Here is a 17,382-nt window from a genome sequence, read left to right on the forward strand (position 1 = left end):
AAGTGTTGTTGATGACCTGGAGAACTAGTGTGCTCCTAGTAAGTGTTGTTGAAGACCTGGAAATACCTGAAGAACCAGGCAGTGCACAATATTGCAACAGGTATTAAAGTGAAGTTACAGAAGAGGCAATTAAAACCAAATTAAAGTATAAAGAATAAAATCATAATTACTGGAGCGAGTATTAAAGTGTACTTACTGAAATATAGTTACAGGAGTAGGTACATAAGTGTAGTTACAGGCGTAGGTACTTAAGAGTAAATAAAACAGTAGCTAGGTACAGGATAGATATGGGATGCACGATAAACTAGCCATTTCGGTGGTAAAATCTAAATTTGCTTCTTTCCCTGCAGAGCCCAGCGGTTGCGTGTACAGGAACAACCAGAGGGATAGGTACCTCATCTACACCACCAAGGCCACCAGCGCCTTCAGTGACGCCGCCTGCAGGAGGTCCTGTGACATCGAGACAGAATTCAACTGCCGATCTTACTCCTTCATGAGCGCGGTGAGTCTAGGGGATTTCCTAGTTAATGTTTAAACTTGGTAAATCTAGGGGAATATCCTCGTTAATGTTGGTAAATTCAAGTTGTTTACACGTTAAACGTGAACAAATCTAGTGAATATTGTCATATTTGTAATTTCGAGTTGTTTACATGTTATAGACGGTAACTCTAAGGGATTCATTCGTTAGTGGTTAGTTCAAATTTTTTTTACATGTTATAGGTTGTTAGTCTAAAGGATTTACTCGTTAATTTGATAAATTCAAGGAGTTAATTACATGTTGTTGGTTGTAAATTAACGGATTTAAATAAGCGTACATCCATTGTAAATAAAAACAGTTTTTTTTTTTAAATATGTAAAATTATCAGAATTATTATTAATTTTTATTGACTTTTAGTGGGATTTTTTAAAAAATATATATAAATAACAAAAAGTCACATTACAGTGACTGGAACAATACACAAATAACCCGCACATAGGAGAGAGACACTTACGACGATGTTTCGGTCCGACTTGAACCATTTACAAAGTCACACTAACACAAAAGAGTGAGGGAGACTGTGTATACATAGACGAGGGGGGCAGGGACGGGACCAAGAGAGGAAGAAAAAGAAGCAGTGGAAGTTAGTGAAGAAAGAACATTACGAGCACAGCTCTACTCCCGTAGCTACATAAAGATCATTACGAATAGGTAATTTTAATATATATTTTTTACGTTGGTAACCTTATACAAGTCACTCACTGTTACCAGAGCAACTCCAACACCAACCAGTGTTACCTGAGCGGCGACACGGGCACCAACGCTGGTAACAGTGCCTTCCAGTTCCGTACAGGTGCCATGTTTGCCGAGAAGGAATGCACAGACTTCACCACAGGTGGGTTGTACATGGTATCTAAACTCTTTTCTAAGCTGTTTGTGTCTGTTGAAGATGGTATTATCTAGGAAAGGTCTGGGAAGGTTGTATGCAGACGTCTAGTTAAGGTTTCGGAATGTATTTGACGTACCAGGTCTGGGAATGTGTTCATTTCTAGTGAAGGTCTTGAAATGTCAGTTTCTAGTGAAAGTCTCGAAATGTTAATTTCTAGTAAAGGTCTTGAAATGTTGTTATTACTAGCGAAGGTCTGGAAATATTGAATTCCCGAAAAAATGTCTGGGAGTGTTGCTGACTTGAGAATGCTGATTTCTAGTGAAGGTCTGGCAATGCCGTTAATTTCTAGGATATGTCTCGGTATAGTGCTGGTTTCTAGCTAAGGCCTTTCAGCGTTGCTAGTTTAAGCTGAAGACATCTAGAGGGTCACAGTTTCTTGCGATGGTTCTCAGAGATGTTTCTGCCGGAGACCTTTGGATAATTTAAGATTTCAATTACTTTTTTATAGTATTCTTGAGAAGACGCTAAGCACTTAATGGTTATACAGCGCCCGGTGGGCATGGCAGAAAATTAGGATTAATCCAAGAAAGGGGATTAATCGAAGAGTTCTTCACTCTTCATTTCCGGCTTGATCTTCCACTGGCCATAGTCTCCTTGATCTTCCACTGGTCATATTCTTCCTGGTCTTCCACTGGTCGTAGTCTTCTTGACCTTCTACTGGTCATAGTCTCCTTGATCTTCCACTGGCCATAGTCCCCTTTATCTTCCACTGGTCATAGTCTTCTTGGTCTTCCACTGGTCATAGTCTTCTTGGTCTTCCACTGGTCAGAGAGAAAAAATAAACATGATATTAGAAGACAGGAAAACTCACAGGCCTCTAAAATGGTGAGAATGCAAGACTTACTTTAGCTTCTTCTGTCTTCTATATTCCTGGCTAGGTCTTCTAGCATTGGCTTTATTCTACCCTCCTTCAGTAGAATTTAAATTCATGGGGGAGCAAGAGCATTATCTAAAATTTTGGAGCTAAATTATGCATTTATGATAAAAACTGTTAATATAGTCTGTGTCAAAATCTTTTTCAATATCCTGAAAGACACTTAAATTATTTTGATATATACAATAAATCATATGAACTCCGAACAAAAAAGTGAACATTAACATGAACCTCGGCGACACAGACTATATTTTAGCTTTGGTTATAACATTAACCACAGTATCGGTGAACAAGCTGTAGCTTCCAGAACTTGTTCACCAAGCTTAAGCCTCCTATTCACCTGTAATGTAAGCTTAGCCATTTATGCTGAAGTGTTTGTCTGACGTGTATTAATAATGTAAAATTCTTAGGATATTGAACTAATTTGTGTAGTGTATTACAAATTAAACTGTATTTTGCTAATATATATATATATATATATATATATATATATATATATATATATATATATATATATATATATATATATATATATATATATATATATATATATATATATATATATATATATATATATATATATATATATATATATATATATATATATATATATATATATATATATATATATATATATATATATAAGGTCTTCTTCTGCTATGGACCTTTTTTATGGTGGGCGCTGCATGCTAGACCATCTGGGCAGCTCGGCTCCTCGAGTATTCATTACCTCTGTAGTGCCACCAGCCTAGGCACCCGAAAAGGACCAATAAATAAAAAGCAGATTTATTGAAAAAGAAAAGAACAAATATGTTTTTTTTAAGTGAAAAGAATGCAAATGATAAGCAAGTTCAAAATATTTGAAGCTGTTTTTATAATTTTTTGTTCTGTGTTCTTTTCCTTTTCAGTAATGTTGCCTCTTTTTTGCAGTTTTCGTGTTTTTTTCCTCTTTATCTTTCGTTTCTTTTATTTGTTTTCATACATTTCAATTATTTTCTTTAAACTGCGATTTCCACTCATCTCACGCTATTATTCATTTATTATTCTCGCATAATTTGGGGGATATTTTATCCTTTCCTTCGTTTCGCTTTTGTTACTCATTTCTGTATCTGTCTCTGTCTGTCTGTTTCTCTCTCTTCTCTCTCTTTCTCTCTTTCTCTCTTTCTCTCTCCCAGGGGTTTTAGATAATATGCTGACCATCTCGGTGTTGAAGATGAGTCTTACAGCATCCGGATATCTGTTTTTAACTGCTGTCTCACACTCACAGGTTCCACTGGAGGCTTTGGGGGAGCAGGTGGAGGAGGCATCGGTGGAGGAGGGACAGGTGGCTTTGGAGGAACTGGTGGAGGTACTGGTGGATTTGGAGGAACAGGCGCTGGAGGGACCGGTGGCTTTGGAGGAACAGGTGTTGGAGGGACAGGTGGCTTTGGAGGAACAGGTGTTGGAGGGACAGGTGGCTTTGGAGGAACTGGTGTTGGAGGAACAGGTGTTGGAGGGACCGGTGGCTTTGGAGGAACAGGAGGAGGAGGAGGAGGAGGAGGCCTCTTCGGGACCGGAGGTGGAGGAACTGGCGGAACATTTGGAGGCGGCGGAAGTGGAGGCTTTGGAGGAAATGGAGGCTTTGGTGGAGCCGGTGGCTTTGGTGGCTTCGGTGGAACAGCAGGAGGCACAGGTGAGTGTTTCCTTTCGTTCGTTAACCTGTTTCTCACTTTCTCTCGTTAAGCCGTTCCCTGTGTCCCTGTTCATCAAACCTTAAAATTCACATAATCTTGGCCCACAGAACCAAGTCACAGACCTTAGTATTAGGTCCAAGACCCCAGTACAGAGTCCCGTACCCCAGCACCGTATTAGACATCCCAGTATCAGGTCCTGGAAACCAGTACCATGTGTTACCCCATTTCCTGTGTCTTAGTGAGTTGTGTTTCCACAGGTACCGGCGTAGGAACAACAGCAGAAGGTAAGGTTATGATAATGTGACTATTATGATGCATTGTTAGGTATCCCAGTACCAGTGCTCACACCTAGGTACCCTCGTTCACCACCCAGAACGATACTTAACTCTCCGGTGCCATACTGCACTTCCCAGTACCACTTTTACACACCCAGTCCCATCTTTCACTCCCCCAGTACCATCTTTCACTCCCCAGTAGCATATGTCAGCCCCCCTAGTGCCATCCATGTCTTACACATGCAGTAATATATCTGAGATCCACAGCACAATGTCTCAGACGCACAATACCATATGTAAGTCCCACAATACCATGTCTAAAACCCACAATACCATGTCTAAAACGCACAGTACCATGTCTAAGACCTACAATACCATGTCCAAGACCCAAAATACCATGTCTAAGACCCACAATAAAATGACAAGATCAACAATACCATGTTTAAGTCTCACAATACTATGTCTGAGATTACAATGTCTTCACAGGTGCTGTTGAAAGTCCTGCTGACGATGGTATGTTGTCAAGGTTAAGCATTCCGTCCTGTAAAGCACACGCTGACTCGTTCACTCACTCCCTTACTCTCTCACTCTCTCACTTATTCATGCACTAAACCTTATCATTTACTCACCCAGTCACTCACTCTTCAATTGTCTCACTCATCCACTCATTTATTTTACTCATAATTACGAAATATCACTATGAAATCGTCTATTCATTAAGGCTTTCTGTATATATATACATGCATACATACATACATATACATGCATATATATATTTTATATTTATATATATATATATATATATATATATATATATATATATATATATATATATATATATATATATATATATATATATATATATATATATATATATATATATATATATATATATATATATATATATATATATATATATATATATATATATTTGTATATACTTTCAGAATGTTCTTCAGTATATATTCGCAATCAATAGCTTTGCCAGGTTTCAAGCATATCGACGACACGATGATCTATAGGGCATCAATACATCATTGCACCGACATTCAAGAATACTTAAATCTGCTTTACTTTAGATTAAAGTGAATGTTCATTGTATATTCCCTGAGAGTTATACACCTATCTGAGAATATACATTGTCTAAAGTAAGCCGTTAGTGTATATACACCAAGATACACATTAGCTTATATGTATATACTCCGTGACATTCGCATGTAATTCTCTCTCTCTCTCTCTCCCTCTATCTCTCTCTCATATATATATATATATATATATATATATATATATATATATATATATATATATATATATATATATATATATATATATATATATATATATGCCTGTAGGTTCTTGCAGATTGCTTAAAGGGGTCACCGCCCCCATTTCTTTTAATCAATACTTCCCAAAATTTACAGGAATAAATAGGACAATTTGAGAAGGGGAAAAATCAGCACCTTTTTTTGATAGTTTTGCAAGTCATGTGTTGCAAATTTTATTTATGATATTGATCACTATTTTTCGGAATATATTTAAATATGCGATATTATTGATAATTTATCATTCTCTTCCTCAATACTTTTTTCATATTCTTAAATATTTTTTTTGCAGTGTCTTTGAATACTTATTATGATAGAATGATTATTGGGACGACCGCGAATGATTATTGTCATATATAATTGTTATTATTAATTTTCCTGGGTATTTGTTACTATATTTTAATAATGTATGATATAATGGGGCTTCATATATATACTCGTTGAGGTTTAGGTTTGGTATATACGCTTAATATATACGCTGAGGCTTGATATATTCGCTTAGACGACCAGGAGCGTTTGTTTACATGTCTCTGTTTTTGTTCACACTTGAGTACAACTTTCCTTAATACAGTGGTCACTGGTTGTGTGTTCAGCACACACCTTGACAGTGTTGAGCACATCTCAGCTCTCGTACCTCAATACAGTGGCCACTGGTAGTGTGTTCAGCGCACACCTTGACAGTGTTGAACACATTTCAGCTCCCGTACCTCAATACAGTGGCCACTGGTAGTGTGTTCAGCACACACCTTGACAGTGTTGAACACATTTCAGCTCCCGTACCTCAATACAGTGGCCACTGGTAGTGTGTTCAGCACACACCTTGACAGTGTTGAACACATTTCAGCTTCCGTACCTCAATACAGTGGCCACTGGTAGTGTGTTCAGCACACACCTTGACAGTGTTGAACACATTTCAGCTTCCGTACCTCGATACAGTGGCCACTGGTAGTGTGTTCAGCACACACCTTGACAGTGTTGAGCACATCTCAGCTCTCGTACCTCAATACAGTGGCCACTGGTAGTGTGTTCAGCACACACCTTGACAGTGTTGAACACATCTCAGCTCTCGTACCTCAATACAGTGGCCACTGGTAATGTGCTCAGCACACACCTTGACAGTGTTGAACACATCTCAGCTCCCGTACCTCAATACAGTGGCCACTGGTAATGTGCTCAGCACACACCTTGACAGTGTTGAACACATCTCAGCTCTCGTACCTCAATACAGTGGCCACTGGTAGTGTGTGAAGGTTAAAGATTCCTTGGAGGACCGCTGAAATTAGTCGATTATCTTTTAAATATTGATTTGGGTGTCTGGTTCTGCCTTATTTACATGCTTAGGTTAGGTTAGGTAAGATTCGTCGGGAAAGAGGACAAGTGTATCCTGACGCGAGTCTTAGTTATATGGTGACCCACAGCGCTGGAGCTTTTGGTCAACTGATCGAGACCTTCCGATGGCTTATCCCTCGGCCCCTTTAAAAAATTATGTTTATGATTATAATCATTTCATTTTTTACATGCTTATAGTGGACGATTAAGCTGCGTGGGAAGAATTTTTCGAAAAAATCACCAATTTTAGGCTGTAAATATTAAAAATTACATAAATTCCTCGATTCTTTCATGCGTTTGCGTACACATCTTCAGTGGATCCTCAAAACGTAGATTTAGAAGTAAATTGGAAGCGTCATGTTCAAACAGAGGGAAAGAAAATTGAAAAATAGAGATACAAGCACATGAATTCATTATAGAAGGTAAATCTGAGGGTTTTTCTTGGACGACGACACAAGCAGTGGCCAAAAAAATATCTTTGTACTTAATCAGAAGCTCTAAATCAGCATGGGTCAATCAGCTCAGGGAGTAGAGGATACTCGGTCCTCCGTACATAGCACCTAAGATCCCCCACTATACATACTTCGCTTCATATGTCAAAGAAAGGTTTCTAACTGATTCTCCCCAACAGCAGATCCTGTAGAGGGCGCTGACGAAGAGAAAGGTTGGTCACGAGGTACACAGTGCACGATTGTGGAAAGCCATCGGCAGATTAACCTTTGTAAAATACCTTTGCTTGAGTGTGCATGCCGCCATCAATGACAGTCTTGTATAAGCCCATAAAATGCAATTCTATTGGCATTTAGGCCTATTGAATGGAGATAAGTGGCATAAAAAACCGACTAGATGGAGAAATAAATACAAACCTCTTTGTGACTTGATAAAACTCACTGTGTGGGCGAAACGTTGTCAGTAAAGGCTCGCATTATACTGCATTAGTGTTATTTTTCCAGGCCTACTGAATGGTGCAATTGATAGAACAAGGTACAGACAATAGACATTTTTAAAGCATGATACGTTGCAGCTCAGATGAGAGAAATTAATCTGCCAGGGAGAGGTGAGCGAATGTTGCAGTTCGGACGTAACGTTTACGAACCCCTGGCAAGAGAGCTACTGAATGAATGATGGTGAATTTGTTGCCTTGTTCGTTTTTTTCGGGTCACCCTACCTCGGTGGGAGACGTCCAGTGTGCCAAAAAAAAAAATGGAAAAAAAATACTTCAGAGAATAAAAAGGCAGGAGTGTCAGCGCTGTCAGCTTTACGTGTACCGCTAGTGCATGTGGATGTTAGATGTGTAGGCAAAAAGCCAGCTGTCTGCATTGATGATGCATGTTGCTTTTGTTGTTTTAGATAGAGACAGCTGTTAGTATGCTGCTATCGGTGTTTTAGACAGAAAGCTGTTAGTATGTTGCTGTGTTTTAGACAGAAAGCTGTCAGTATGTTACTGTTGGTATTTTAGACAGAAAGCTATCAGTATGTTGCTTTTAATGTTTTAGACAGAAAGCTGTTAGTATGCTGCTGTCGGTGTTTTAGACAGAAAGCTGCTGGTATGCTGCTGTCGGTGTTTTAGACCGAAAGCTGTTAGTATGTTACTGTGTTTTAGACAGAAAGCTGTCAGTATGTTACTGTTGGTATTTTAGACAGAAAGCTATCAGTAAGTTGCTTTTAATGTTTTAGACAGAAAGCTGTTAATATGTTGCTGTTGATGTCGTAGAAATAATAATAAAAATTGTCATAATAATAATCATAATCATAATAATAATTGTGTACGAAATGGTATATAATACCGACAAGATGAGAGTAAGACACATGTGCAACATCTGGGTATCTTTATTGTAGACGTTTCGCCACTGGATGGCGAAACGTCTACAATAAAGATACCCAGATGTTGCACATGTGTCTTACTCTCATAATAATAATTATTGTTGTTATTTATATTATTATTATTATTATTATTATTATTATTATTATTATTATTATTATTATTATTATTATTATTATTATTATTATTATTATTATTATTATATTAATTAAACTTATCAGATAAAATAAAACACTACAAGAAAAAAAGAAATCAAATTTCCGATAAGAAAATTATATTCTTGAGTAAAAAATACAAAGCCAGAAAGAAACTCTTAAGTCTCGGACTAGTTCTAGGTGCCAGACTAGCTGTAGTTGTCCTAGCAAGCTTACTAGACCTAGTTCTACTCTGAAATCCCACTAAACTTTGTCTCCAGCTCTCCCACAGTACTGGGGTCCTCGCCCCCTCCCCACAGTGCTCCCACGAAAAAATTGGTCATGTCCCCCCAATCCCACAATAACGAGATTCTTTTCCACAGTTGAGAGTTGCCGTTTTACTCCGACCTACGATAAGGTGTTGGGAGTTGACCTTCGAGGAGCAAGGTAAGGTCATTATTATTATTATTATTATTATTAGTATTATTATTAGTATTATTATTATTATTATTTTTTTTTTTTTTTTTTTTTTTTTTTTTCAACAAGTCGGCCGTCTCCACCGAGGCAGGGTGACCCAAAAAAGAAAGAAAATCCCCAAAAAGAAAATACTTTCATCATCATTCAACACTTTCACCACACTCGCACATTATCACTGTTTTTGCAGAGGTGCTCAGAATACAACAGTCTAGAAGCATACACATATAAAGATACACAACATATCCCTCCAAACTGCCAATATCCCAAACCCCTCCTTTAAAGTGCAGGCATTGTACTTCCCATTTCCAGGACTCAAGTCCGACTATATGAAAATAACCGGTTTCCCTGAATCCCTTCACTAAATATTACCCTGCTCACACTCCAACAGATCGTCAGGTCCCAAGTACCATTCGTCTCCATTCACTCCTATCTAACACGCTCACGCACGCTTGCTGGAAGTCCAAGCCCCTTGCCCACAAAACCTCCTTTACCCCCTCTCTCCAACCCTTTCGAGGACGACCCCTACCCCGCCTTCCTTCCCCTATAGATTTACATGCTTTCCATGTCATTCTACTTTGATCCATTCTCTCTAAATGACCAAACCACCTCAACAACCCCTCTTCTGCCCTCTGACTAATACTTTTATTAACTCCACACCTTCTCCTAATTTCCACACTCCGAATTTTCTGCATAATATTTACACCACACATTGCCCTTAAACAGGACATCTCCACTGCCTCCAACCGTCTCCTCGCTACTGCATTTACCACCCAAGCTTCACACCCATATAAGAGTGTTGGTACTACTATACTTTCATACATTCCCTTCTTTGCCTCCATAGATAACGTTTTTTGACTCCACATATACCTCAACGCACCACTCACCTTTTTTCCCTCATCCATTCTATGATTAACCTCATTAATTTTATTGTTATTATTATTATTATTATTATTATTATTATTATTATTATTATTATTATTATTATTATTATTATTATCATTGTAGTTATTATTATAATTATCATTATTATTGGAGTGGAGTGCTAAGCTTCTTCCAGTCATTCAGTGTAGAGGCTCGATCCTCCGTCCTTTTGTTGCTTCCTTCACCTGTTTAGTGAGGCTGTTCTGTGATGACAGCCGTATGTTGACATCTGAGTCGTCGATCATTTCTTAAGGGAGGGGTGCCAGGTATACTAAAATAGTGTCAGGGGGGTTAAGGGAGGGGTGCCAGGTATACTAAAATAGTGTCAGGGGGACGTCCTGAACGGCTGTCAATTCTCAGTCAGTGGGTGACTGAGATACATACCCAATGTAAAGTGATCCTACATTGACGTCTCGCCCACTAAGTGAGCTGTTGTCAAGTCTGTTGTTTACAATCTAGTTGTTAATGACAATACAACCCTCACCTGGAGTCTTTTGTTTCGTTCTAGATATTGCCTATCTTCGTGTTTATTATTTATGTTCCTTTTTATTGTTTATTTCGTAAATGATTCTTTACGCATCTCTACAAACAAAATAAATCGTTGTATACCTCTCATATTCTTTAAATTGTTATATGTTTTATTCTGTTATTTCAATTTATTTACCAATGATAAAGAAAACCATCAGATGTGTCCACAGTTCGTCAGGATGTAACTACAATATGTAATTGGGATTTCAAGTCATCTATACGAGGGTAATTAAGGCTGCATGTCACCTATTCACCACCAGTCAAAAATATTTCAGTCCTTAAAACGGGAACTACAGTAATCTCTCAAGATATATACACTGAGATATACACCCCGAGGTGTACATTACTTATGATCTGAGCAGAATGTACCATATTTCAGGTTTTATTAAATTTATATAAGCATTAGAAGATGGCGTTTTATGTTTAATCATTTTTTTTTATATTTTTTTTGTCTGTATCATCATAGTTGTAAATAATTAAGGAGAGCTAAATTAAACATGTAATTAAATAGGTAATTAAACAGGTAATTAGGTGAGTCGCCCGTGCGTGACCTCACAATCAAGCAAGGTAACGATTTTTCAAAGTTAATTTGGCGTGACTGGTTAGCGGATGACATCCCAGCGGACGGATGCTGTGAAGAAACACGCGTTGTAGAACAGACATTCACTGGGAGAACGTTTCGTTATGTGTAGGGCTTTATCGTTGTCTTACATAATCACTGCACTGAGCGAAATGTTGTCTCAACAAAAGTGTGCACTGCGACCTTCGTCTTTTCTTCGATGTTGTTTGTAGAGCGAAATTTGGATCCAGAGTTGCTGTCAGCGGGCCTCTTCCTCCTCCTCCTCCTTCGACCCAGCGGCCGCCCATCATGCTTCCCTGGGGATCCTTCACGCCCCCGCATCCTACAGGACGTCCACCGGCTTCCAGAGGTCACTACGGACCCTTCCAGGCAGTCAAAACCAAATACTTTTCCTGGAGGCCTCGTAGACCCGAAGTATCGGTATCCTACCGCCCCATCTCTCCACAGAGAGTCACCATGGGATACATTGTCTCGCAAAATAGGACTCACCAGTATGGGTAGGAGTGTGGGAGGTATCCTTAGCCAAGAGAAACAACCGCTTTGAGGAATTAACTCTGACGCTACACTCTCCTCTCAGACCGTAACACGTGAACAGTTTAATCTAGATTAATGTAAACTGTGAAAGAAGTGGAATAAAGTAATGAATTAAGGAGAAACGTAAATATCAGTGACATTGACATAATCATTGATTGTATTGATATGCGATTAAAATCCTTTAAAGAGGTTTCAGTCCCATTCTCTGCTCCTTGGAGAACGTGATTGTTTTTCACTGTTACTCAGTCTTATGTGATCTCATTTCTTGTATGATCTTGCTGCTTTATTCGTAGGGTTCTTAAAGAGAGATTTATAAATAAAGATAGCTTCATAAAACCTTAATAAAGTAATGAGTGGGTCACTCCCTGCTTTATTTCTTCTGACAAATATTATGTCAGAACCTTCAAGGAGCGTGCTTATGTACGTTTATCAGTACATGTGCGTGTACGTGCACGTGCCAGAAGAGATGCAGTGTAGCGTCGACGTAGATGCATAAGCTAAACTCCCCAGCAGCTAACTACCAATACTAAGCTACTGAACAATCCTCAGCTAACGATCCGGAACTAAAGTCACTCGCTTGACTAACGACTAACCCTTAATTAACGACCCGTTACAAATAAACAACGTAACCTCACCTTCGTTAACCAACGCTAATGACCCCCAGCAAGGTAAATATCGAACCCCAGGGGACGACTCACGTAATAATCCACTCACTACTAACGACCCTCTTGAAGGATTTCAACTCATCCGAATCTAGTGACTCTCCCATACGTAACGACCCATACAAATTAAGGACCCCAATTAAGCTGGCGATCCACACCCAGCTAACGAGTTATCCTAAACTACTGATCCCCTTTAAACAACTCACTTCAAACTAACTACCCTCCAGGCATCCTGTGTTCGTAATTACCTCATAGAGCATGTCTTAAAATATCATAAACTTGTGAAAAAAGAGTAAAAAATCTGAATAAATAAAATAATCGCTAACTCATCTGACCATCTGACTATTACTACTACTACTGCTGCTAATGCTACTACTACTACTACTACCACTACTACTACTACTACTACTACTACTACTACTACTACTACTACTACTACTACTACTACTACTACTACTGCTACTACTAATACTACTACTACTACTACTACTACTAATAATAATAATAATAATAATAATAGCTAATCTAGACAGTAGAAAAGATAGTTATGAAATTTAGCTACATAAATGTGTGCTAGTTGTAAAATAAACAATAAACATGATAGATCCAAATAGATCGTAGACAATAGATTTCATTAATCCGATTCGGATAACGTAGTTACTGAACCGATATCTATGGAAATAAACGATTTAATACCGCAAATACCAAACTAACCAATAATGCTTTAAACATAAATAAATCATTCTGTGCATGATATGTTATTGCATGATTTTCTCTCTCTCTCTCATTTTCATTCTCATTTCTCTCTGTTATCCGTCTTTTATTTCATGCACTTCCATGTACTCAAGTGTACTCTCGTGTATTTTTACCTCTCGTACTCTCATATTTTTTCCCCTCTCTCTCACATTCTCCCTCACTCCTCTCTTTCTCACACTCTCCCTCACTCTTCTCCCTCTACCTCAGGGAGGAGATACGAGCCAGGGATCAGATTGGAGTCACTATCGAGTGCCTGAAGGAGTGTGATCGTCGTCTGGGTAGATGCTTGGCAGTTACACTTGAGACCTCGCCCTCCAACGCCCAGCGCTGCTACTCCCTCGAGCGGGCAGCAGGCAACGACCCCGGGGCACTAGTTCCCGCACCTGAGGTTTCTTACTTCGAGAAGGTCTGCATACCCGGTGAGTATCAGAACCCGCCCCCTTCCAGAGGGGTATACGAGCCCTGTGGGCGTTCATTTCATGTGGGGGTTGAGCTCTAGCTCAGGGGATTCAGTTGCTATGTTCTGTTTCCTGTGATCAAAAGTTAGTCCCTTCTTTACACTGCCTTTTTTTTGCAAATACGTTGTGATTTTGGCTTCTCATTTTCCTCCTTCAGTTATCGTTTCTCTCCCTTCCTCGCTCTCCCCAATTTCCTCTCTTTCTTTCCCCCCCTTTTTTTACCTGCCAATTCCCCCAGCATCACCCCTAACCACCAGCATTCTCTCTCCCCCTATTAAGAACGTAACTGTGGGAAGGCGTGGTCGTTCGTACGAGTGCCAGGCTACGACCTGAACGTCAATGGTGTCGTCGTTAACAACGTCCTCTCCCGCCAGGAGTGCCAGGCAGAGTGCCTCAGGGCCACAAACATTCCCTGCAGGTAAGATATCATTCTCACGTTTGACGTAAACCTGCCTAGCATGGGCCAATAGGCCTTCTGTGGCGTATAAATCTGTAGTTGAGGGAAGGTGGGGTAAAGGTCGTTCTAGGAAAGGTTGGAGGGATGGGATAAAGAAGGTTTTGTGTGCAAGGGGCTTGGACATCCAGCAAGCGTGTGAGAGGGTGTTAGATAGGAGTGAGTGGAGGCAAGTAGTATTTTAAGAAACGACGTATGTGTTTTTAATTATGGCAGTTGTCTTGGGTAACACAATTGGTCTCAGAACAAGGAAGGCATTGTGTCTCACAGGCGTTGTATTGACCTCACTGATTATTACAGTGCCTTCAGGCAGGTGTGGCACTGTTGTGGTGAAAACTGTATTACTGATATCAGAGAAAATGTGGCACTGGTGGAAGAATAGATGTGGGTCAGTTCCTAGGGCAGGTGTGACACTGCTTTCACGGCAGATGTCACACTATTTCAAGGACAGGCGAGGCTTAAAAATAAAATTATACTCAGCATAGGCCCACTTACATTTATTCTGCTTCTCCTCCCGTTCGACAGTAATTCTCTCCGTTCATATCTACCCGTTCTTGCCTACTCCCATTCCTCCCTTTCTGTCTCTTTCTCTCCCTTTCTACGTCTAAGACACACTTCTATTTACAGGTCTGTGACCTATGACGCGCGAGAGAGGACGTGTAAGATGATGGGAGAGACCAGACGGACCGACCCGGACAAATTCAACTTCAGGTCCCGCAATACAGAGTTCATGGAGAACCAGTGTGCTCCAGGTACGTGTATGTCTGAGAAACAAGCTTTTATTGGGAAAACATTTCTCCCTGTATAACATTATCAGTCTCAGTAACTGCTTCCTCAGCAACGTGTGTATTAGTTTTAGTTCTTGCTGTTGCATTTTGGTGTTGTTAGAAAAATGAAAATTCTCTCTCTCTCTCTCTCTCTCTCTCTCTCTCTCTCTCTCTCTCTCTCTCTCTCTCCTCTCTCTCTCTCTCTCTCTCTCTCTCTCTCTCTCTCTCTCTCTCTCTCTCTCTCCCTCTCTCTCTCTCTCTCTCTCTCTCTCTCTCTCTCTCTCTTGAATCCACAAATACTCTTAGATCAACAAAAATCCCTGGACTTCCCTAACCCTTTCCTTTTCCACTCATCTCACTACTGGTCAGCTTCGGAGAGCACAAGCAATTAATTAACTCGTTCATTAACACCCATCCATGTCTCCAGATCCACCCACTTGTAACTACAACAACTAGGCAATTACGGACAATCCGATTGTCTAACCAGTGTGATCATACCTCACCCTCCCTGCAGATCCACCCAACTGTGATTATGCCAACTACGAGGGTAGGTTCCTGCCATACTTCGATCGCTTCTTCACTAACGTCTTCGACCCGGCTGAGTGCAAACAATACTGCGACAACGAAAGGGACTTCTCCTGCCGGAGCTATAACTTTCAGGTCCGCCCTAGACGTTTTATATTAATTTATATAGCAAAGTTATTAGCCAAGGCGTGTGTACTCAGTCCAGGAGTCTCAGTTTTAATACCTTGATGATGACAACAGCTGAACCAAAGACAAATATTAAAAATGTTAAATGTTATTTACTTAAAAAATATTAAAACTTACATATATTGATGTATTAGCTTTAGATGTGTGTTATTTGTGTTTTTAGGGTCAAATGTGGATATAGTTACACTTGCTCGATGCTTCTTAGATGAACAACCTTCAGTAACGTGATAAAATATCTGATGATAGCGTAGTATGTGGATTCACTCGTTATTTTTATTCCTTCAGTCGTTCCGTCGTGAGTGTTCGCTGAGTTCCGACGACACCTTCACGGTGGGAGGACAGGCGGCGCTGCAGGTGGAGAGAGACTATTTCTATTCGGAGAAGGGCGCTTGCAAGACAGGTAGGTTATTGTGGCTAGCTGGTCCAGTGGCTAACGCGACGGTCTGGAGTTTTGAGACTCTCTGATAGCGGGTTCTATCCCCGCCTGTGGTATGGTTTGTTTGCAATCGTGTCATTACGATTTCGTGAGTCAGGTAGGTTATTCTGAGGGCGTTGTGCCTGGAGGAAAGGGCTGGGGTCTACCCATCTAATTGGAGTATACCTGGAGGGTGTTTCAGGGGGTCATTACCCCATCTTCCCAGTCTTTGACCGGGTCATTAAGTGGATCAGGGCCTGATCAAAAAGGCTGTTACTGCTGACTGCACGTAGTCTAACGTACGAACCACAGCTCGGCTGATCGGGTACTGACTCATGTGATGTAGGGAGAGAACAAGTTCTACCTGAGAGGGGAATAAGAGGTGTGGGGATAGAAGTGCGAATGAGTATGGGGTGTTTGTGACGTCAGATGTAGTGACCTCCTGTCTCACACTCACAGGAGACAGAAGAGATAATGTTTATGTTTAAAGATGATATCGATGGTTTCAGATATGGATGCTGATACATGGAGATTGAAAGCTTATTTTCTTATATTCCACAAAAATAAATACACCAGTAGTGCACTGGTACCCTTTTCTGTATAATAGTTACATGGTTGGAACATACGCTAGCTCCCCCATATTCATTCACACAGGATGAATTGCATGCATGATATAGTATAACCTGTCAGGCACAGCTTGGAAATATTAGTAGGGCGATAAGAATACTTGAAGGTGGTGGGAAGTAAAGAGTGAAGGAAGTGTATTATCTATTACAGTGTTGATAAATCTGAAACCTGATGCTATATCGTCAGCGATTAAGGTCTCAGGGCTATAAATCAAAATCAAAACAAATACTTGAGAAAGTTAACTGGAATTCCATAGTGTTGCGGATCACAGAATGGTCTCCGTCACTAGGTGTCTGAGTGAGGCCAGGTTAATTATGAATATTTTTTTTAGATCTTGTTTCTTGATTACATATGATATTGATCAAGTTGATTTCCTTTTTATTTGTATATTTTAAGTCAAAAGTGGGTAATTCATTTCCCTTTTTTTTGACGTGCCCCTCCCATCGCCCCGCCCACAGTGAAGGTAGACTGCACCCCCACGGACATGCTGGTGACTTTCTCCTTCGGCACGCCCTTCGAGGGGCGAGTGTACGCAACGGGCAATGCCCAGGCGTGCTTCGAGATGGGCAACAGACAAACTCAGCTTATACTCAGAGTGCCCCTGGGCAATACCTGTGGCACTAAGGAGGAGGTGGG

The 17,382-nt window shown here is 40.0% G+C and overlaps 1 protein-coding gene across 1 annotated transcript in view; it reads left to right on the plus strand.

Annotated features, from left to right (window-relative positions):
* Positions 1-17,382, plus strand: part of LOC128692213 (uncharacterized) — an 85,675-nt gene that overhangs the window by 64,737 nt on the left and 3,556 nt on the right. The window contains exons 19-31 of the mRNA XM_070096262.1: positions 351-502; positions 1,250-1,373; positions 3,569-3,973; positions 4,232-4,258; positions 4,736-4,762; positions 9,240-9,303; positions 11,575-11,859; positions 13,522-13,733; positions 14,052-14,190; positions 14,854-14,978; positions 15,508-15,653; positions 15,990-16,104; positions 17,205-17,377. Coding sequence (XP_069952363.1) covers positions 351-502; positions 1,250-1,373; positions 3,569-3,973; positions 4,232-4,258; positions 4,736-4,762; positions 9,240-9,303; positions 11,575-11,859; positions 13,522-13,733; positions 14,052-14,190; positions 14,854-14,978; positions 15,508-15,653; positions 15,990-16,104; positions 17,205-17,377 — 1,994 coding nt within the window. The remainder of the gene's footprint in view (positions 1-350; positions 503-1,249; positions 1,374-3,568; positions 3,974-4,231; positions 4,259-4,735; positions 4,763-9,239; positions 9,304-11,574; positions 11,860-13,521; positions 13,734-14,051; positions 14,191-14,853; positions 14,979-15,507; positions 15,654-15,989; positions 16,105-17,204; positions 17,378-17,382) is intronic.

Source organism: Cherax quadricarinatus, chromosome 53 (genome assembly GCF_038502225.1).
Source record: "Cherax quadricarinatus isolate ZL_2023a chromosome 53, ASM3850222v1, whole genome shotgun sequence".
Classification (NCBI taxonomy): domain Eukaryota; kingdom Metazoa; phylum Arthropoda; class Malacostraca; order Decapoda; family Parastacidae; genus Cherax; species Cherax quadricarinatus.